The 24,049-nt window shown below is 35.7% G+C and overlaps 1 protein-coding gene across 1 annotated transcript in view; it reads left to right on the top strand.

Moving 5' to 3' along the window:
- Positions 1 to 161: 161 nt before the first annotated feature.
- The window catches only part of wdr90 (WD repeat domain 90), a 48,986-nt gene continuing 25,098 nt past the window's right edge, over positions 162 to 24,049 (top strand). Inside the window, exons 1-22 of the mRNA XM_056450631.1 lie at positions 162 to 390; positions 2,026 to 2,120; positions 2,216 to 2,392; positions 3,604 to 3,739; positions 3,838 to 4,008; positions 5,298 to 5,424; positions 7,923 to 7,990; positions 8,075 to 8,187; positions 8,291 to 8,509; positions 9,298 to 9,363; positions 9,513 to 9,581; positions 9,765 to 9,875; positions 11,958 to 12,103; positions 12,198 to 12,255; positions 14,867 to 14,985; positions 17,689 to 17,850; positions 17,984 to 18,114; positions 19,972 to 20,088; positions 21,279 to 21,514; positions 21,698 to 21,840; positions 23,063 to 23,190; positions 23,321 to 23,451. Coding sequence (XP_056306606.1) covers positions 378 to 390; positions 2,026 to 2,120; positions 2,216 to 2,392; positions 3,604 to 3,739; positions 3,838 to 4,008; positions 5,298 to 5,424; positions 7,923 to 7,990; positions 8,075 to 8,187; positions 8,291 to 8,509; positions 9,298 to 9,363; positions 9,513 to 9,581; positions 9,765 to 9,875; positions 11,958 to 12,103; positions 12,198 to 12,255; positions 14,867 to 14,985; positions 17,689 to 17,850; positions 17,984 to 18,114; positions 19,972 to 20,088; positions 21,279 to 21,514; positions 21,698 to 21,840; positions 23,063 to 23,190; positions 23,321 to 23,451 — 2,736 coding nt within the window. The 5' untranslated portion in view covers positions 162 to 377. The remainder of the gene's footprint in view (positions 391 to 2,025; positions 2,121 to 2,215; positions 2,393 to 3,603; positions 3,740 to 3,837; positions 4,009 to 5,297; positions 5,425 to 7,922; positions 7,991 to 8,074; positions 8,188 to 8,290; positions 8,510 to 9,297; positions 9,364 to 9,512; positions 9,582 to 9,764; positions 9,876 to 11,957; positions 12,104 to 12,197; positions 12,256 to 14,866; positions 14,986 to 17,688; positions 17,851 to 17,983; positions 18,115 to 19,971; positions 20,089 to 21,278; positions 21,515 to 21,697; positions 21,841 to 23,062; positions 23,191 to 23,320; positions 23,452 to 24,049) is intronic.

The raw sequence follows: 24,049 nt of genomic DNA, 5'->3' as shown, positions 1-24,049 counted from the left end.
TCAGTTTTTATTTATGTACACGAAACGTCACCATGATAATACAAATATGCTTATAAATGATATAAAATCAAATAAATTACAATTATCTTGTTAATTTACTTTTTTTGTTTATGGTGACGTGCGTCTTGCGTCATGCCGTTCAAACACGTCGTGGCGGTCTCTGTAGCGCGAGCAGAGCGGCTTATCACAAACACGAACTCGCAGACCAGCAAAACTCACACAACAACGACAAAAACTGAATATTTTACTCTGTTTGACAATAAACTACAGCGTTGTGATAAATAAACTTTCTGTGGACATGAAGGAAACGGAAGTAAACTGATTTTGTGGTGATTTGTGAGCTACAGACCGTTAGCTGTCAACAGGTGAAGTAAACAATGTCTTCCAAAGGTAAGTTCACCTGTTCAAACTTCACTAATGAAACGATGAGCATCTGAAATGGACGTAGACTAATGTCATTATTTCTTTTAAATAAGGAAGCAGCCGAATGAAAATAATATTCTTCATATACAGTACAGAATAGCACAATATCCAATGCAGTAAGGTTATAATACCGAATGAAATATAATACTTTACAGTACACCCACAATATAAGAGCCTGAAATATAGTAATCAAATATTTAATTTCTTTTGTTTACAATTTATGCATATTTGCAACTTTAACTGTATTCTATAACTGTTTAGTTGTGTCTATCTGTACTAAAAGTATGTAGTTCAATGTTTCTTTCCATCTATCTCGCTTTCTATTTTTTACATTTTTAAACACTTTGCATAATAGACTTGTAGTAATTTTTTATTTTTTGGTACTGACTGATAGATTTAGTCTTTATCTTTACAATTTGAGTTGTTTTTTACGATACATTTTCAACAGAAACATATTAGTAATCCTTTTAAACAAGTACAATATAGCACAAAGCTCACATAAAACAAAATAAATCCAGCTATTGCTTGGGCGATTTGGCTTAAACTCAAAATCTCGATTAATTGAACATTTTAACTTTATTACGATTAATGAACGATAATTTTATTTATACATTTTTTGCTCTCATAGTTCACTGACAAGTTTTGTACAGTAAATATGTTTACACATTTACAAGTGAGATTTATATAAGTGAGAGATTTCTGAATGAAGGGTGCAGTACTTGATTTTAAAACAATTGAAGGTATCGCACACTGTCTACTATACCTATGATTATTTATTGAACATCAGAGTTGAAAAAGTGAAATTAACACACACGTTACCTAATAAGAACAGTCACCTTTTTCTTATAAACAAGTGAAAATAAATAACTTGCACTTTTGGAAACAAAATAAATTATTTTCAATGTTTTTCATATTAAAAGTAGACAATAGGGCGATGCAGTGGGTAGCACGATTGCCTCACAGCAAGAAGGTTGATGGTTCGAGCCTCGGCTGGGTCAGTTGGCATTTCTGTGTGGAGTTTGCATGTTATCTGGGTGCTCCGATTTCCCCTACAAGTCCAAAGACATGCACTAAAGGTGAATTGGGGAAGCTAAATTGTCCGTAGTGTTTGAGTGTAAATGAGAGTTTATGGATGTTTCCCAGTGATGGGTTGCAGCTGGAAGGGCATCCGCTGCATAAAACATATGCTGGATAAGTTGGCGGTTCATTCCGCTGTGGCGACCCCAGATTAATAAAGGGACTAAGCTGAAAAAAAAATTAATGAATGAAAAAGTAAAAAAAAAGCAGTATCTCTTCTAAATAAAATAATTCTTTCATATCCTGTAAATTATATTTTAAACTGTGCATTTCTTGCATTTTCTAATGTAAATAATAATTTTATTGTAATGGAAAATATACTATCTAAAGGCATCTCTGACACCGCTTCCAATCATTGTTAAAATAGTGCACAGAGCAGGCTCACGTGACTCCACATGCGGTAGGGAAATTAATCAGAAAAATCGACCTGGAAAAATTAGATCGATTATAGGCTCTGAATGTAGATTTGGATTAAATGCCCAGCCGTAAATCCAGCATTGATTGTTGTGTTGATCCCTATATCAGCTCTGTGGCAGCAGCCATATGTCAACATCTTCAAACACATGAAGATAGAAGAATGGAAAAAAGTCAGCAAAGAGGGAGACGTCTCCATATACATGGTAAACATTAAACAATATGATGCTTCTCTATTGTAATCTGATTGATATTCAGTATTTGCTATATGCATGTATTAATCATGATACTTTTTTGATAGGATAAGACCCTGAAGTGTTCAGTATTCCGGATTCGTGGCTCCATTCAGGCCAGTAACTACATTCTCCTTCCCAAAACCAGCAGCCAGACTTTGGGTCTCACCGGACGGTACCTGTACCTGCTGTTTAAACCCAGCCCAAACAAACACTTTATTGTGCATCTGGATATTGCGGCTGAGGTGAACACTGTAGTTTTATATGCATATGAATAGTAATGTGTATCTCTTTGTTTAGAAATAATGTTTTTTTTTTTGTTGCTGTGTTCATAATTTAGGAACATAAAATATTGGAAACACTTTAAAATAATGTTCATGTTTATGTGTTTTACATTAACTAACATGAACAAACAATGAATAATTAATTTATTACAGTATTTATATAATATTAATCTATATTAATATTCATATTTGTTAACATTTGTAAATAATTATTTATTTAGGGGGTTTTCACATTTATTATGATAGTACAGTAGAGATTTTGGACAGGAAAGCATTGGGAGCAGAGAGAGGGAAACGATCAGCAAAGGACCTCGAGCCGGGAATCGAACTCGGGTCGCCTTGAGCACGTCAGTGCTATATGTCGGCGCACAATACCATTAGGCTATTGGCGCCTACATTTGTTAACATTTGTTGATTAAACTTAAATTCTTACTTCTTAACTCACAGTGCATTACCTAATGTTAACAAGCACAGCTTTGGATATTTATAATGCATTAGTAAATGTTGAATAACTATTTAATAAATGCTCCATAATATTGTTTATACTTTAAATACACCACTAATAGGCTGTTATTTTTAAAGTGATACCTCATTATTTTTATATTTATTATGTTCAGCATAACATCATTTTAAGGTTTCTTTTTAACTAAGATACTTTGTTATGTGGTTTTGGTATTTTTAATAATATAATAATATATATTTTTTATATTGTTAAAAATAACCTATATATAAAAAGAAACCTTAAAATGAAGTTATACTGAACATAATAAAAATAATGAGGTATCACTTTAAAAATAATGCTCCAAAAAATGTAATGATCAAAAAAAAGTCTTGTTTGTTCATATTCTGCTAAAGAACAAAAGAAAGAGTGGTATAATGAGAAAAAATGTTGCAAACCAAAAGATTAGTTTGTCAGAAAACTAAATTTAAAAGGATGTTTTTGAGTTATAGACATGCATACATTAATAAATAAAATGTTTAATAAAAGGGGGGTCTCACATAATTGATTACTGCTTAATTAATATTAGCCTAAATATACATCCATAACGTTTAATATTTTGGCTTTCATCAATATTTATGTTTGTCTAAAGATTTGAGCCAGGGAGATAGCTGGCTGAAGCGTCCAAAAAATGACCCATTATTTCTTTTATCACTCTTAATTCATAATTCAGGAGGGTCAGGTGATCCGTGTGTCATTCTCGAACATGTTTAAAGAGTTCAAGTCCACAGCGACGTGGCTTCAGTTCCCTTTTCTGTGCGGAGCAGCACATGGTTCAGTGTATGAGAACACCACTACTGCAAAACAAGGTAGTGGTTCAGTGTCTTATTATCACCTCACACTTATTAAGTTGTTTTCCACATGTTGTATTTGTGCTTGCTTATTGATGACATGATGTTGATTGTAGGTTTAGTGGGCCCTGCACCGTGGAGCACAAGGTGGACGTGTTTGACGATGGATTTACGTTATGTGCTCTCAGTTTACCTGAACCGAACACACAGTCACCTTAAGAGCATCAAACTCTGTGCTAATATGTCTGTTAAAAACATCATCACCAGTGACCTGCTGTTTGACCCTGGTACGTATACATGTTAGGAGCTTTTCCACTACATAGTATGGCATGGTTTGATTCAGCATGGCTCACTTTTGGGTTTTTGCCTAGTTCCTGGTACGTTCCTGGCTTCTTTTTTTTAAAGTACAACCTTAGGTGAGGTTCCAATCAAGCTGTACAATTACCAAAACATGATGTGTATACACACTGCTAATCACTGATTGGTCAGAGAGAATCATCACTACCTGTGTCACTACAATATCATTGGATTTGCAACACAATACACTATATTTAACCCTCAAGCATACGTTACACTGCAGCGCTTAATTGTTCCCTTGTGGACATTTTTGCCCACCCAACCCAGTTTATGTGAACTCATTTTTTAAATCAAATGCCACATTATTGTCTTTGAAAAAAAAATCTTATCAATTTATGTATTTTTGTATTTTTTAAAAATGTTTTCAAATGTCTATACCTCTAAAAGTATAAATAATAAATGCTTTAATGTTAGTGTTCCCCATTCATTTCCTATGGGACAAATTATCAAGTTGGATTTAAAGAGGACTTTGTTGAATCATGTCCTCTTTTTTTGTGTTTGGTCAAGTGGCAAACTTATAAAAAGTAGCCAAGTCTTGAACCACTCCGATAACAGAAAAAATAAAAATAAAATAACAATAAGAATTTTTCAAATTGGATGTTTGTGTAAAAATATGCTTATTTTTAATGTTAAAGGTAATATTTATTTTACGTCAGCAAAATGTCACTAGTCTCAGACCAACCAAAACTTAAAAATATGGCAACTTTGGTGACATCTGGTGGCTCATGATGGCATAAAAATATCACAATATCCAGGATTTCAATGCCACTATTTGATTGTGAAGGGGGCAGATGTGAGAGCTGTTTGTGTATGTGAGTATTTGACACATTGAGCATGAATTAATAGATTTTTATTGGGCAAATTAAAAATTAAAGCTTAAGATTTTAAGTTTATGCTACCGCATGAAAAAGACACCTGAAATGGCATCGTGGTCATTAGAAGATGTCAATGAATTCCTCATATTGGTAGATGAGGACAGGATCCAGTGAGAGCTGGAGGGGCGACATGAATGAAAATGTTCTTCAGGAAGTCACGGCAGTAGAGGCTGCACTACAGTGACAATTCCACCCTCTTCAAGCAGTAGTAAAAAACGCTGTGAAACTGCAAGCCTGAAGGGAACTGAAACTGAAGCCACATTCATATTACTGTTGCAAATTTGGGAAATGTGTAATGTACAGTATAAAAACAACACGAGTATATATTTATATTCTTTTTGTAGGTTTGTCGTTCTCTGAATTCAAGCAGTCTGGTGTGATGTTGCCAGATGGTTCTGCCCCGATGCCCAGAGAAATGTGTTTCCCTGTATCGAAAGGCCAGAGTTGGCACCACTTATATGACTACATTAGGTGAGTGCCACCAGTTTAGGAATTCATACTGCCTTGACAATTTCTTTGAATGAACTGAGTTTCACTTTCACTTTTCAACAACGACTGTTTACAGTCCATTTAAGATCTACAGATTGGGTGAAAAGTAACTAGGGTACATATAAACGCTATTAACCTTATTCTGTGTTGCGGAATTCATTCATTCGTTCATTCGTTATCCTTCGGCTTAGTCCCTTTATTAATCAGGGATTCCCACAGCGGAATGAACCGTCATATTATCCAACATATGTTTTACGCAGAGGATGCACTTCCAGCCACAACCCAGTTGTGGAAAACACCCATACACACTCATTCACACACATATACTACGGCCAATTTAGCATATTCAGTTCACCTATATCGCATGTCTTTGGACTGTGGGGGACACAGGAGCACCCGGAGGAAACCCACGCCAACATGGGGAGAACATGCAGACTCCACACAGAAGTGTAAACTGGCCCAGCTGGCACTCTAACCAGCGAACTTCTTGCTGTGAGGTTACAGTGCCAACCACTGTGCCACCGTGTCACCCAAGTAGAATAATATAATAAGGAAAGATCAGTTTTTAAAAACAAGCAGCATAACAAGCTGTTTTTAACATCTAAAAATCAATGAAAATGAATGAGAATGTCAAAAGTACAGGCATCGGTCATGAAAGGCAGCATTAGAAATATAGACTTAATTAAGTTCTTTTATTCTCATTACATGCTGCCATCACTTACTCATCCTCCAGGATCAGTAATAAAGATATACAGAAGAATGTTGGCTTTGACTTTCGTTAACTTTTATTTTTTGTTCCTACTATGGATGTGAATGGCTGCTTTTTTCCAACATTCTTCAAAATATCTTCCCCTGTGTTCAGCAGAAGAAATAAACTCATAAAAGTTTAGAATCACTTGAGTGTGAGTAAACGGAGTGAAAAATTTATTTTTTTGGGGTGAATGGCTAGTTACTTTTCATCTACACCAGGCATGTCCAAACTCGGTCCTGAAGGGCCGGTGTCCTGCTAAGTTTAGTTCCAACCCCAATCAGACACATCTGAGCTAGCTAATCAAGCTCTTACTAGACTTTCTAGAAACATCCGTGCAGGTGTGTTGAGGGAAGTTGGAGCTAAAATCTGCAGGACACCGGCCCTCCAGGACCGAGTTTGGACACCCCTGATCTACACTGTATAATCAGGTTTTTAGAAATTATTGAAAGTTGTTTTTGTCAATGTTTTTATGAAGAATATTCATCAATATAGGGATATTCCAGGCATCATAATATGCTCTAGTATAATCCAGTGTAATATCTCAAAATGAAGGCTGCAAACAGAATGCTTATAGAAAAATGGTAAAATTCTAATTAATGTCAGAACATGAATGTACATTTCATGATCACAGTGAATAGTGTCGTATGGGAGTTTTATTTTGTTGTTTCAGAATGTTTATTGCAAGATATAGAGATGTTTTTTTTTTAAATGCACCTCCAGGATAAATTTAAAGTTATTATATATATTAAAATATATTAAATTATATATTTAAAAAGTCATATCTAATGTTTTGAAGGTAAATTTATGTATTTGATCTTTATTTATTTATATTTTTATTTAGTTATATAGTTAGTATAATTTTTTTATTGAATTCTGAATATATTATTAAGATGTACTTTTTATTTATATTGATCTTGCCAAAAAAACGCAAATTAGTAGTAGTAATAGTAGTAGTTGTCATTGTAGTAGTAGTAGTAGTCATTGTCATAGTAGTAGTCGTACTATTCATAGTCAAAGGAGGCATAGTCCCAGTATTAGTAGTAGTTGTCGTCGTAGTAGTAGTAGTCGTCGTCATATTAGTAGTCGTAATGTTCATAGTCGCAATAGGCTTAGTCGTAATAGTAGTAGTGGTCGTTGTAGTAGTTGCAATAGTCATAGTCCTAATAGTAGTAGTTGTCGTTGTAGTAGTAGTTGCCGTAATAGTCGTAGTAGCAATAGTAGTAGTCATCGGCGTTATAGTAGTGGTAGTCGAAGTAGTAGACATCGTTGTCGTAGTAGTAGTCATCGTTGTCATAATAGTCGTACTCGTCGTCATAGTAGTAGTCGCAATAGTAGTACCTAAAGTAGTAGTCATCGCAGTTGTTGTTCTTGTTGTTTTATTTATGTAGCATATTTTACAACACAGCGTTACCCAAAGTGCTGAATACAATTAATACTAATTAAAATAACAGAACACGCAGCACATAAATAACAACAAAAGCAAAAACAAATCCCTCCACATTCAAAAGGCTCAAATGCTAAAGGATAAAGATGCAATTTCAAGTTTTTTAAAAACATGTAAAGTTGGAGCGTGTCTAATGTGAGGTGGAAACTTATTCCAGCATTTTGGAGTGAAAACAAAATAATAAGTTATTATTATTAATAAAAAGTTATTAATATTGTGACTATAAATAAACAACCAAAAAAACCCCTGCAAAACATAGTTGTAAACGTCTGTGTGATTCAACAGGTTTCCTTCAGATGGAACAAACTCTCCAGCTGATTTCATACAAAAATCATCCAACAGTGCAGCGAAAAGTGAGTCAGCAAATAAAAACACACAATCAGTACGAACACAACAATGCACATTTCACCTGAATAAACTTTGTGTTCACTTAGCAGAAGCCTCAGCTGAAAAAGAGAGCCCTCAAAGAGAAGAGAGTCAAATGGTACGCATTAGTAAACCTGTTCACGACCGCGTCTCCCTCGTCAAGCAGATCACCAAACCCAAACGAGTGAGTGTTTGTTTATGTGTGAACTTTAGTTGACCTTCATTCCAGTTTTCCTAATGTTGACGTTTACATGCACTTACGCTTTTCTCTCTTTATCTCCATGTAGAAGAGCACTGAGCAGCGTTCAGAGATCCAGACACAGAGTCTGCCCGAGCTGATTTACACACCCTCTAGAGTCTCAGAGAGCCCGGGGTCAACGGGTCAAAGGTCACAGGCGGGTGAGGAGGTCACAGTAGTGTGTGCAGATGATGCTGGAGTTCATGTGTATGCTAGCTGTGAGGATGACATCTATATACACACAACAGACAGTGAGGAGGAAATCACAGTAAGTAGAGCGAATACAAGAAGATTTACACCTTCAGTTGAAACTAAAAAACAAAAAAACTCTTGTGTTCTTTATGCTGGATTGTAGTTAGATTCAGTCAATTTTAGAAGTTTAACAGTACACAGAAGTTTTCGATAATTCTGAACATAAAATTAATAAACAATAGTCATTCGTACTGTGTAAATTTTTTTGTATATGAATATATCCCTGACTATATTGTATACAATATTTGTTTATTTACATGTGTAGAGTTTAGATGCACAAACCTCTAAATGCCATGTTTTCTTCTAAAATTAGCATTTTTCTCCAACTCGTGTGTTGGCTCACTAATGAAGTGAAATAACTGAACATAAGCATAGGAGGCTGAGAAAACGCTCATTTTAGGAGAAAATTTCATATGGCATTTAGAGGTTTTTGCATCTAAACTCTTCATATATATATATATATATATATATATATATATATATATATATATATATATATATATATATATATATATATATATATATATATATATATATATATATATATATATATGTCTATATGTATATATGTATGTGTGTGTGTATGTATATATATATATATATATATATATATATATATATATTATTATTATTTATTTTTTTTATTATTATTGATTAGTAAATTTTGCTGTTAAACTATCAAGTAATTAAAGCAACCCTGCATTTGAAATGAGCTCATTGTAAGAATTTTGTTATGAATATTACACATAACACTGCATATTGTGACGTTTTCTTTTTCTTTTCATTGTTTGATGTTTTTCTTAGGTCATCGATGCAGCATCTCCTCGACCTGTCTCTCTGTCTTCTGACCGATCAGTGAAACGGTCTCAGGTTATCCATACATAAACACACTTATATGCCAGACACTAACAGAGACAACTAACAGAGCATACTGTACATGCATGCTTAAGTCCCAGTTATAAAGCCTGTTAATTTAATAAAATCATTCTCTTTGGTGTTTCACACTGTATTTATTTCAGAAGTTGTATCCTGACCCCATTCTCAAGCTGAACAGAATTATTGGCTTCGGAGGAGCTACAATGAGATGTGTGAGTGATGCATATGTGGTAATACAAACTTTTAGCGATGAATGATCTGGGGTGAAACTTAAATGCATTGATTATAGAATTTTGTAATTGATTATAACCCTAACCCAGTGTGTTACACTTTTATATTTAAACTGATTTGATGCATGATGCTGTGTGTTTTCTCTCATGTTGTGTGTCTGTTAGGCTGTGTGGAGTTTGGATGGAGAGGAAGTTGTGTATCCTTGTCATGCCATAATCGTCAGCATGACTGTTTCTTCTGGACAACAGAGATTCTTCATCGGACACACAGATAAGGTGTTTTCTCTGTTTTTCTTCGGCCTAGTCCTTTTATTTATCAGTGGTCGCCACAGCGGAATGAACTGCCAACTTATCCAGCATATGTACACATGCAACCCAGTACTGGGAAACACCCATACACACTCATTCACATTCATACACTACGGACAATTTAGTTTATTCAATTGACCCTTCGCTAAGCCCCGCCCTCCTTAGTTACTGTTGCTACGCCTGTCAAGCTTTCCTGCCTGGCAAATCTAGTGTGAATGCACCGGTGTCAGACATTGCCTGAGATATAATTGGTCCTTTTTGGCGAACAGGTGAGATATCTGAGAAAGCCAGACAAAAAAGGACTGTAGTATGCATTACAGGGGTATATTTACGACACAATACGCAACTGATTAGAAAATAACTTAATCAAAATTGAAGCTAGGTTAGCCTAGCCGCCTCATACGCTGACCATTCAACAGCTTAGTTCATGCACAGGAGGAGAGATGAAATTTAAAAATAATCTAATAACTAATTAAACCGGGATTTCTCTTTTTTAGCCAAAAAGCCTGATAGACTATTGTTGTGCAGTGAAATATAGCGTTACTAACCAAAGAGGAAACGTGCACGAACAGTGCTTCTATAAAATTCCCAGAAAGAGCAGGTAGAAAGGGGAAACTGATGGATTTGTGCTGAATATTAGCATCATTGTCTCATAACAATGTACAGTAACTATCACTGTCCGTATGTTTGTGTGCTCTTTATCCAGTTTCTATTCTAATTTGCAGTTGAGTGGAAGAAATAAATACATTGAAATGCAAATCAAAGTATAAATAGCAGAAGTGAACAGATTTTCCCTACCAGCAAATATTAGTATATATCGAAGTATATTGAACGCAAGAGCTCAGATTGTGATCACATCTCTGTTTTGTTCTGTTGATGTGCAATTTCAAATATTCATAGCTTGAAACAGATGAAATGTGATTGCTATTAGTATGACTACTATGGTGAGGGATTAAACGGAGCAGTGCTTATAATATCGAGGAAAAAAAAGAAATAGACAGCTGGACATCACAACCTGCTTTGTATTATTTTTGTAGGAAACACAGTTGAGATCTTTTTAGGGTAAGAGGTGTGTGAGGTATTGCCGTCTGTCACTGAATGTGTCAGGAATATCGAAAACAAAACCAACTTAACTCCGCTCCTTTAGCGCCCCTCACAGAGCTTGATCCACGCTGGCATTTCTCCCCTTGGGTTTTAGGTTTTGGAAAGGGAAAAAATTCCACCACCCTGTCCAGACTTTTAGGATACCGGGTATTAGCTTTGCCCAATCCGTATGCACAACGCTTTGGCTTGTTTCCCTCGCTCGAAAGCTTGACAGAGCCCCGGCGCGTAGCTACGGTTGCTAAGCCGCGATTAGTGGGTGGCTTAGCGAAGGGTCAATTCACCTGTACCGCATGTCTTTGGACTGTGGGGGAAACCGGAGCACCCAGAGGAAACCCACACCAACACGGGGAAAACATGCAAACTCCAACTGACCCAGCCAAGGCTTGAACCAGCGGCCTTCTTGCTTTGAGGCGACAGTGCTAACCACTGAGCCACCATGCCGTCCAAAATTAGCAATATTTTAAAGTTAACTGATGATGTGTGTGTGTGCGTGCATATATACATACAGTACACCTTTCCCTTGTGTGATGGTCCATCCCAGATGCCTCATAGCCCAGAGTCCATGACGCTTTTGGACACTGTTAACATAGGGCTTCCTTTTGGCACAGTACAATTCTAACTGGCATTTGTGGATGTAAATACAAAAACTTTAAGTCAGAATTTGCCTGGGGCGTGAATAATTTCGGGCTTAACTGTATATATAACAGTTATTTTTGTTGAATTATTAGTGTTTTGTTTATATTTATCCAATTCTTGCATAATAAAAGAATTATAAAATTTATTCAAAGTATATTTCCTTTTCAAAAATGAATGTACACTACATTATTAATAATATATAAATAATAGATAAGAAATTATGATATAAATACACAAATACACCATAATAATAATCATACATTAATAATAATTATTAGAATTTTTTTTGTGTTCTTGTCTCTTTGTCAGGTCTCAGCTCTGGCCTTAAATGCCAGCTCCACAGTGTTGGCATCGGCTCAGACGGGCACAAACAGCCTGATTCGTCTGTGGAGTTACAGCGCAGGAGTGTGTAAAACTATCATTCCTACACACACACATGCTCTCAATCTGCTTAGGTACAACAAACACACACACGCGCACAACACAGATCAGACACTGTGTGAAATTCTCAGAGTCCATCAGGTGAGGATGTTGATCTTTTTGTCTCAGTTTCTCTCACAGCGGAGGTGTGCTGTGCGGCGTAGGAAAAGACAGTCACAACAAAACCGTGAGTGTTCTGCATGTGAAGAACTGTGTTTAGTATTTACACATTTTTATTGCACTATATTTATTTACTAGTTTTTTTTAACTATAGACCAAAAGTTTTAGAACAGTAAGATTTTTCATATTTTCATGATTTTTCAAGTCTCTTCTGCTCACCAAGCCTGCATTTATTTGATCTAAAGTATAGCAAAAAACAGTAAAATTGTGAAATATTTTATTTGAATATATTTTAAAAAGTAATTTATTTCTGTGATTTTAAAGTTGATTTTTTTATCATTACTGTAGTCACATTATCCTTCAAAAATCATCCTAATATTCTGATTTGCTGATCAAGATATGTTTCTTATTTAAAAAAAAAATTATTATTATTATTATTATTATTATTATTGTTGTCAATATTTATTAGCACAAGTGTTTTTTTCAGGACTGTTTGATGAATAGAAAGATCCATAGATCAGCTTTTATCTGAAATCTAAAGCTTAATATATTATAACATTATATCATTATCATGTCATATACATTATATATTATAACATCATTGTAACATTATACACAATACTATTTAAAAGCTTAGAGTCAGTAAGCTGTTAAAAGAAATTGGTAAAGCAATTATAGAAAATAAATGTTTTATTTTTCAATTCAATTCAATTAATCTTTATTTGTATAGCGCTTTTACAATGTAGATTGTGTCAAAGCAGCTTCACATTTAAGATCACAGTAAATTGGAACAGTGTAGTTCAGTTTGTAGTGTTTAAGTTCAGTTCAGTTTAGCTCAGTTCAGTGTGGTTTAATAATCACTACTGAGAGTTCAAATACTGAAGAGAAAATCCAACGATGCGCAGCTCTACAGATCCCAAACCATGCAAGCCAGTGGCGACAGCGGAGAGGGAAAAAAAACTTCACTAATTGGCGAAATTGAAGAAAAAAAAACCTTGAGAGAAACCAGGCTCAGTTGGGCACGACCATTTTAATTTCTCTGCTGGCCAAACGTCTTGTGCAGAGCTGCAGTCTCAGCGGCGGAGGCTGGAGGCTGGAAGCTGGCCTCAGTGAAGACTCGTCTGTCCCTGGAGCGTCACAAGAATCAGTCTCATGTTCTCCACTCCTCCATGACCTCCACAGTAGCTGCTCAGGATATGGCCTGGTCCAGGATATGGAAACCTTGGGATCATCTCGTCGTTGGTCTTGGTATTTAGTAAAGATACTTTAAATTGATCATAAATGATGATAAACGCATTTAGAATATCACAAAAATATCTATTTCAGATAAATGCTGGTGTTTGGAACTTTCTTTTCATCAAAGAAAGATAAAAAAATCTGCTTTAAAAGTTGTTACGACTTCTTGATGTTAATCTAGGGACTGAAGTAAGTAACATTTCTATTGTGACAATTTTGTGTAAGACGGGAGGAGAAGAAAATCATGCATCAACCAAATTACTGCCAAAAAGAGAATAATTGATCATACAAAAATCAAAGATGAACAGAAAATAGTAATAATAAAGAATAATAATATAGATAACAACAAATTACCACAAAAGGTAAATTATATACTATTTATATTAACAAAATAATCCAAAAACAATCATCTCTGCAGGGGAAAAGGACAAAAGTGGCGCTGAAATAAAATAAAATAGCACAACCAAAAATCAAGCTAACTCAGTATAACCCTTTTACCTAACTGAAAACAAAATAATCGAAGGCAAGTCCTCGGCGTTTGCACGCCCTAACTTACCTGCTCTAATCTTAACCAAACAGAAAAATACAAAGACAGCGCTCACTGCTAAACCTGGTGTGTCTATACATAGGTTCGCTAGGTGTTGTAAGGATGTAAGTCACGTGACATTTACCTCTCTAAATCCCCTGGGGAAAACAACGAATATCAACAAACGATCTCAAATGAAGAATAAAAAGAAAATTAATAAAATAAACAAGATAGTAATAACATTTTTGAAAAAGCAATTTAATGTACCAAAAACAAGAAATAATGGGAGATTAAAGCAAAGAACAAAACAGGAATGCAAAAGCCTTTGTCTGGCGACCCACTCGTCATCCTTTTAAAAACCTGGCGACCACTCAGATTGGCTGCAGAAGCTGCCACATCACCGGAGATAATGATGATTGACTGATCCTGCAGCCAATAACAATCCGAAGGGGGTTGAACCTGTGAAACCGGAGGAGAGAGGAGCGAGAGAGAGAACATGTGTGCGTGTGTGCAAGAGAATGAGAGAGATACACACACGCAATTTTTTTTTAATCATTATTATTATTTTTTTTAAGATTTATTTTTGGCCTTTTTTTATCTTATTGAGAGGACAGTATTTTAGACAGGAAACGAAGTGGGAGAGAGAGAGGGGAGTAGGGTCGGGAAATGTCCTCGAGCCGGGATTCGAACTCGGGACGCCCTGAAGTGCTATTGCGCTGGCACACACGCCGAATTCCCGGAGTGTAACAAAAGTAAAACGATTTCACAGTTGTTTTGTTCTTTGCTGTGCATCATGTTATTGCAGGCTTCATGAGCAGAAGAGGCTTCTTTAAAAGCATTAAAAATTTTACTCTTCTAAAACTTTACAATGGTAGTGTACTGTATGTTTGTGTTAATTGTTGAATTGCTGCTTCAGACGGTGGTGCTGTGGAACACTCGGTGTGTGACAGAAGGCAGTGTGGTTCCAGTTCTAGCTAAAGCACACACAGATGTGGACATCCAGACCATCAAGATTGCATTCTTTGATGATACACGGTGAACATACATGCTTGTTTGTAAAGTGTTCAGCAAAATCACAAGCAGTCAGAACAATGTGGGCTTTTTCTTTGATGTAAACATATGTACCATCCTGATCCTTATAAACAGTGTCACTAGCTAATGCTATTATGAGGATAGTTCACCTAAGAATGTAAATTTGCTGTTAATTTACCTTAGATTTAATTAGCTGAATGCTTGATCATTGATGATTCATGTAGTTTAAGATTACGGCACCATGTGTAATTTTTTTTACCACTAGAGGAGTGTATTCACAACAAACAAAGGTGTAGTTTGATGATGGTGTTACTGATTGTGGAATCATGGAAGTTGTAGTCTTTCTATGGGACTCCTGCAGAAATCATGTTGATGATGTTGATACACTAGTATCAAAATGACCATCTCAGGTACGGATTATATGCTTTATTCAGTGTTAAATGCTCCCAATGTGAGTATAGCATTTTACGTGACTTTTATTGCCTTACTACTAAAAGCGGCAGCAGATAGTACACCTCAGAACTTGACAATCCAATAGCAGACGGTTTGAAAATATAAGTACGAACTGTGACCCGGTGTAAACCAACAAAATCAGTCACTCACTCATTCATTCATTCATTTTCCTTCGACTTAGTCTCTTTATTGATCAGGGGTTGCCACAGCGGAATGAACCACCAACTTATTCAGCATATGTTTCAACCCAGTACTGGGAAACACCCACACACCTTCATTCACACTCATACACTACGGCCAATTTAGTTTATCCAATTCAGCATGTGTTTGGACTGTGGGGGAAACCAAAGCACAAACACGGAGAGAACATGCAAACTCCACACATACATGCTTGTTTGTAAAGTGTTCAGCAAAATCACAAGCAGTCAGAACAATGTGGGATTTTTCTTTGATGTAAACATATGAACCATCCTGATCCTTATAAACAGTGTCACTAGCTAATGCTATTATGAGGATAGTTCACCTAAAAATGTAAATTTGCTGTTCGTTTACTTTAGATTTAATTAGCTGAAAGCTTGATCATTGATGATTCATGTAGTTTAAGATTACGGCACCATGTGTAATTTTTTTCACCACTAGAGGGAGTGTATTCACAACAAACAAAGGTGTAGTTTGATGATTGTGGAATCATGGGAGTTGTAGTCTTCCTATGGGACTCCTGCAGAAATCATGTTGATGGATGAGTTAAAGTATTCCACACTTATTATCATATTTGATTATCATTTCATATTCGTTTAAGCAACATTCATTAAGCCCCCCTCTAAAGGACTGATAGCTCCGCCCCAAATGACTGCTTGCCACACCCAAAAGGCATTCCAGGTTACCAGAATAGAAGTCGTTTTAATGGCAGGAGGGAAGGTTATGGTATTTGATTAAAGATTATGAGGGCAAAATAAATTCTTGCAAAATAGTGAAGTGCACAAATATATTGTTTATAATGACTAATATATACATGTACAAGTAAAAGAAGAGTATATTTTGATTTTAGTGCCAACTTTAAAGCTTATTTAATGTTTGCTTATTTTATATAAAGCCAAACTGGAATTTGAGGGTCGAAGAGAGATGTATATGTGTGTACATATGTATACATGTGTGCTGAAACCTACAAAAAGAGTTGAATTATGTTTGAGTGTGAGGAAGATTGCAAGCATTTTATTAATATGCAACAAGAGCTTATGCTCAAGATTGTCTTAAATTGATTGCTGAGGCAGTGGATTAAATGTAATGTTGTAAATGCTTCATAAGACCTCAATGTATATTCAGGAGCTACAGGTATTCATTATAGTTTGCCTGTATTTTTTATTTTTTTGCACTTACACTGTGTCCTAACGTAGCACTGACATGCAATAAAAGCTATCTTTTCCATCTTTTCTGCGATAACTTTCTATTTCTGCAACGTCGCAGCAGAACAGAAGATGATCAAAATAACCATCTCAGGTACGGATTATGTGCTTTATTCTGTGTTAAATGCTCCCAATGTGAGTTTTAATAGCATTTTACGTGACTTTTATTGCCTTACTACTAAAAGCAACAGCAGATAGTACACCTCAGAACTTGACAATCAAATAGGAGACGGTTTAAAAATGAAAGTCTGAACTGTGAGCCGGTGTAAACCAACAAAATCAGTCACTCACTCATTCATTCATTCATTCATTCATTTTCCTTCGACTTAGTCTCTTTATTGATCAGGGGTTGCCACAGCGGAATGAACCACCAACTTATTCAGCATATGTTTCAACCCAGTACTGGGAAACACCCACACACCTTCATTCACACTCATACACTACGGCCAATTTAGTTTATCCAATTCACCTATAGCGCATGTGTTTGGACTGTGGGGGAAACCGGAGCACCCGGAGGAAACCCACGCCAACCAGGGGAGAACATGCAAACTTCACACAGAAAATGCCAATTGACCCAGCCGGGACTTGAACCAGCTGTGAGGTGACAGTGCTAACCACTGCGCCACCGTGTCGTCATCAGTCACTCAGTAGTCTATTAATAATGTTAAAGACAAATTTCTTGTCACTGGAATCTTGCTAGGACATAGTGTTGCAGTTCATGAATCTCCAAGAACCTACACTTTGAATGGTTTAGTGTGAGAAAATTAACAGCAGATTTCCAGTTTCCTGAATCTCAGTGATATTGGCCTGTCAGATTCTAAGTGAGTCCTGTTTGTGTTTGTGTGTGCAGTATGGTGTCGTGTGGTTCGGGTAATGTGCGTCTGTGGCGTGTACGTGGCGGTTCTCTACGCTCTTGTCCTGTGAATTTGGGACAATATCACAATCTGGAGTTCACAGACCTCGCCTTTGAGCAGGGACACACACAGAACCGCCCGGTGGATGATCGCACACTGTGAGTACATAAAAACACACCACATGCTCAACAGTTTACTTTGATGAACACGATGGCTGCGCTACATAGAACTGCTGATATTAAAGTCCTGTGATCTTGAGCTCATCCCTGATGTGTTTTATGATTGGTGCAGGTTTGTCAGCAGTAGGAGTGGTCACATCTTGGAGATCGACTATGTTGCCGTGGCGATAAAAAACATTAGGAGGCTCCTCCCAGCTCATGAAAGTCATGCCCACCAAAGGGAGAAACAGACCTTTAGCACAGGTGAGCAACACAAGTTTGATGCTGTACAGACATTAATGAGCACTTGATTGTTTCCTGGTTTTTAAAAACATTTTATTGTTTCCTTGGGTCTCTTTAGGTACACCAGTTACATGTGATTACATTTTTTTTTAGGAATTAAACAAAAAGATTTTTAATGTAGTTTATTTGTATATTAGTATTAGTTTATTAAAAAATGTATCTATTGTTATGTATGTAGTTATTATTTTATAATTATTTTATTAATATTATGTTATTCTTTTAAAAAAATAGCTTTTGAAGGCAAAAATATTATAACTTACATTAATATATTAGGGGGAAACTATTAATTTATTACAATTTTATTTTTATGCTATAAACATTAAATTAAAATAAATATTATTGTAAAACTAATAATAAAACATTAAAATTATAAATATATATGTGAGCAATTCCATGAAAATGTCAACCTTGCCATGAAAAAAAAAGTTTTCACCAAGATGCGGAAACCGTTTATTTGTGTAAACAATTATTTTACAGTACTTCATAAATACTCAAAAATGTCTCTGTCAGTGTTTTCAAACTATTATATTTGATTTACCAAAGTCAAACAAGTGGCAATTTCACATCTGTCACATCCATAACGGAGAGACGTCACATCCATAAAAATAATAAACGAAATAAAATCAATCATGTTTGTTCTATATTGAGTCGACACTTATCCCTCTGATTAGCATTGTTTCTTTTGGGTTGTGCAGTTTAATTCACAGAATTTCTACAAAGTATGTTGTATTCTGTAAACTTGCAAACTTTTTTGGTCACATCCATAACGCATGTTTATTTTCCTCATTTAAAGTATATAAAATGTTTACAGATTGATATTTTTCTGATCCCTTAACTCTGTGGTCAGTTGTTCTATAAAATATAAACAGATGTTTCAATATAATGTTAACAAATACTTTCTCTGTGAATTTATGTTTTGAGTTTTTACTGCAAAAGTCACATCCATAACGCTGGAATTGCTCATCTATATATATATATATATATATACACACACATTCACACAGTTGAGGTCAGAATTATTAGTCCCACTTTGAATTTGTTTTTCTTTTTTAAATATTTTCCAATTTTTATTATATTTAACAGAGCAAGGAAATTTTGACAGTATGTCTGATAATATTTTTTCTTCTGGAGAAAGTTTTATTTGTTTTATTTTGGCTAGAATAAAAGCAGTTTTAAATTTTTTAAAAAACATTTTAAGGAAAATATTAATAGCCCCTTTAAGCTGTATATTTTCAATAGTTTACAGAACAACCCATCAATTAATAGCTTGCCTAATTATCCTAACCTGCCTAGTTAACCTAATAACCTAGTTAAGCCTTTAAATTCCACTTTAAGCTGTATAGAAGTGTCTTGAAAAATACCTAGTCTAATATTATTTACTGTCATCATGACAAAATAAATCAGTTATTAGAAATAAGTTATTAAACTATTATGTTTTGGAAATGTCAAAAAAATCTTCTTTCCGTTAAACAGAAATTGGGGAAAAAAATAAACGGGGGGGCTAAAAACTTCAACTGAATATTTATAAATGTATATATATATTAAATATTTATTTATTTATTCATTTATTTTTTGTTCCATCCAAACTAAATGAAATAAGAAAAACTAAAAGAAAAAATATTATAGGAATTATCAAAAAATGTATTTCTCTATTAAACATCACTTGGAAAGTATAAAAAAAATATTGCAATTTCAGAGGAGGGCTAATAATTTATTTAATAATTGAAGTAATCAGGCCTGAGTATTTCCACAAAATTAAACACTCTTTAAAACATGTAAACTTTGTTGTTTTTGATACTAATAATGCTGGTATTTCAGGTGCCGGTATTGCGGTGAACAGCATCAGTGTGTGTGCTGAGTTCTGTGTGACTGGTTCAGAGGATGGATTCATGCGTCTGTGGCCTTTGGACTTCTCATCGGTTTTCTTAGAGGCGGGTCAGTTCATCCCTGTCTATCACTCTAGCTAGGTTTCCATCCACTTATTTTTTTACATCTTGGCAACTCTTTACTTTTTTATTTACAATAAATACATCACAGCCAAAGCCTTAATCTTTCTCTTGACATTATCTACACAACATAAACTGTCGTAAATCTGTCATATGGTAATGGTAATGTAAAGTTGTCATGACAGAGGTCAGGGCTTAATGCCCAATGCAGATTTTTTGCCTATATCTGATTTTTTGCCGTTTACATGTTTTTTTAATTGTGACCCATATCCGATTCATGTGTTTACACTTGTCATACAATTCACGACGTCGCGAATGCGTAAAGGCGGGTTCTAGCATCTGTGCCACACTAGCCACAATGGAAGAAATTCTCTTGCTTTTAGCTCTGTGAAGTTTAAAATGATTTTAGGTGGAGGAAGAGGAAAAGGGCCATCATCGCAGCTTGCGCCTATGGTTTATAAATGGTATCCTCCACTGATGCATCTTCCCACAGGGCAAGAGGGCAGGTAACTTCTGCCATCGACCACTGACCACTTTTCTCCTCCATATTTCCTCTGTTGTTGTTGTTGATTGCATTGGCGTCTACACACACGTTCTTCCTTTTACGTCATTAAACCATGGAGAAGTACCACAATGTCGCAAGTTTTATGACGTACAAAATAGAATGCTTCAATAAATCCGATCTGCCTGTTTACATGATAGTCGCATTGTCACATATCAGATTTATATCTGATTTATTTCCACATATGAAGGAGGATATGAAGCCTGAAACCGATCTATGAGTAACTGAATGCATGCATTTTTTTGTGTTTACACAGTCATAGAACATATCCGATCTGTGTCACATATGAGCAAAAAATCGGAATTGAATCACATTTAACTAGCAGTGTAAACGGGGCCTCTGAGACAAAAACAGGTTGTGATGTATTTGTTTATGTCAAGTTTATGTCAACAATGTCATTTTGTATTTAAAATGTCATAACTGAGCAAATGACACTTAATGACAGTTGTCATAAGCTACACAAAATCTTATTGATATTTATGACATGTGTCCTGTCTCTTAAACTCCCCTTCAGGTAAAATGTTACCCACATCTTTGGTTAAAAACAGTGCTCGTCACAACTAGTTATTTAATTTCAAATGTTTTCTATAATCACTTAGCTGTCTGTGTGTTTCCAGAGCATGAGGGGCCTGTGAGTTTGGTGAATGTGTCTTCGGACGGTTCGAGAGTTTTAGCAGCCACAAGCACAGGGAATCTTGGGTACCTGGACGTGGCCAGCCGAGGTTACCATACTCTGATGAGGTCTCACACAGCTAGTGTTTTGGGCTTCAGTCTAGATGGAGTCAGACGGCGGGTCACCACAGTGTCCAGAGACAGCACCGTCCGTGTGTGGGACATGGACTCCCTGCAGCAGGTCAGTCATGGGCCGGTATAAGATTTTGACTGTATATTCTTACAACTAATTTGACAACAAAATGTTCCCTGTCACATTTAAGCATTATGCATTGTTTTAAATGAATAATTAATTTAGTTTATTGTAGATTATACATTTTACACATACCGGGTCATTGATCACCTTTCTCTTTTTGTTTCGCAGCTCTATGATTTTGTCACAGATGATGATGAAAATCCCTGTTCAGTTGCGTTCCATCCCAGCATGCCTCTTTTCGCTTGTGGATCGAGTTCTGGTGCTGTTAGAGTGTTTGATATCCAAACATCGAGCTTAATTGCTCAGCACAGGTGTATAAACACTCTCAAACACTCATTTCAAATGAGTGGTTATGTAGGCAAATGAGTAATTTGCCCATATAAATACTCACAAACGCTCATTTCCCTACATAAACACTAACGAATGCTCATTTGCTTGTATAAACACGCACAAACACTCATTTCCCTACATAAACACTGACAAACTCTCATTTGTCTACATAAATACTGACAAACACTCATTTGCTTATATAAACATTTACAAACAATAATTTTTTGCCTATATAAACACTCACAAACCCTCATTTGTCTATATAAACACTCACAAACCCTCATTTGTCTATATAAACACTCTCAAACAAACATTCATTTGCCTATATGAACACTCACAAACACTCATTTGTCTATATAAACACTCAAACAAACTCTCATTTGCCTATATAAACACTAATTTGCCTAAACAAACACTTAAAAACATTCATTTGCCTATATAAACACTCACAAACACTCATTTGCCTTTGTAAACACTCTCAAACAAACACTCATTTGCCTATATAAACACTCACAAGCACTCATTTGCTTACATAAACACTCAAACTTATATGCCTATATAAACACTCACAAGCACTCATTTGCTTACATAAACACTCAGAACACTCACAAACACTCATTTGCCTATATAAACACTCTCAAACAAATACTCATTTGCCTATATAAACACTCACTTACCTATACAAACACTTATAAACACTCATTTGCCTTTATAAATCTCACAAATAAACACTCATTTGCCTATATAAGCGCTGACAAACACTCATTTGCCTATAAAAACACTCACAGACACTCATTTATCTACATAAGCACTCACAAACACTCATATGTACATGGACTGTAGTCTGTGTTATGTGTAAATATGTAGTGTAAATGTCTGCAGATGATGCTCTGCACATAAACTAACATTTAGGTTCAGTTTTAGATTCAATAAGAAATAAAAATGAATGCATTTATTCAGTAAGATTGCATTAAATTGACTGTAAAACATGATGAAACGCGACTGTAAGAATATTGAAGAATACTTTTTAGGGCTGGGCACACATTAATCATGCCTATTCCTTTAAATTCACATTTGCATCACAGAAAAATATATTCAAATAGAAATCAGTTAATAATATTTTACAGTTTTACAACATTTTAATTAAATAAACTGAGCCCGTATGTGTATCAACTGAGTGTGTGTTTGTGTGTGTGTTTGCAGGCGCCACTGTGGGTCGGTTGAGTGTGTGATATATTCTCCTGATGGTCAGTGTTTGTTCAGCGCTGCCTCTGGATATCTGGTCCTTTACAGCTCCTCTGAACGCGAGCATCCTGTGGTCCGAGTTCTCGGTGAGTGAACTGTAAAAGTCACATGTATGATGACACTTCCTTCTTACAGCACATTCTGAACTCGATTATTGGACATACTTTTCATGAGAACTATTGGACATCTTTTGAACAGTTGCCTTTGTTTTTTAAGGTAATGTGGTTATGTGTGGTGTGAATCGTAGTCCGGATATTTTGGCCGTGAGCTCTGACAGTCGCTGTCTAGCACTGATCGGACCGACCGAGTACATTGTCACGATAATGGAGGCAAGATCACTAATTGAGGTACATCAGAGTCATCATAAGCATCAACATTTCAATGTTATTCATATTGGGGCAGCACAGTGGCGCAGTGGGTTGCACAATCGCCTCACAGCAAGAAGGTCGCTGGTTCGAGTCCCGGCTGGGCCAGTTGGCATTCCTGTGTGGAGTTTGCATGTTCTCCCCATGTTGGTGTGGGTTTCCTCCGGGTGCTCCAGTTTCCCCCACAGTGCAAACACATGTGCTATAGATGAATTGAGTAAGCTAAATTGGCCGTAGTGTATGAGTGTGAATGAGAGTGTATGGGTGTTTCCCAGTGATGGGTTGCAGCTGGAAGGGCATCCGCTGCGTAAAACATATGCTGGTCTAGTTGGCGGTTCATTCCACTGTGGTGACCACAGATTAATAAAGGGACTAAGCCGAAAAGAAAATGAATGAATGATATTTATATTGTCTTTCTTCTTTTTCTTTGCCTTATTTTTCTTCCTTTTTTTCGACTTCTTTTTTTCTTCATCTTCTCTTTCTTTTTTATTTTTCTCCTTTTTTCCTTTATTTTCTTCTTCTTATTCTTCGTCTTCATCTTTTTCTTTTTTCTTATTTTTCTTCATCATCTTTTTCTTCG

This window comes from Danio aesculapii, chromosome 24, assembly GCF_903798145.1.
Source record: "Danio aesculapii chromosome 24, fDanAes4.1, whole genome shotgun sequence".
NCBI lineage: Eukaryota > Metazoa > Chordata > Actinopteri > Cypriniformes > Danionidae > Danio > Danio aesculapii.
The sequence above is the reverse complement of the archived record's forward strand: the minus strand, read 5'-3'. Positions and strand labels throughout refer to the sequence as shown.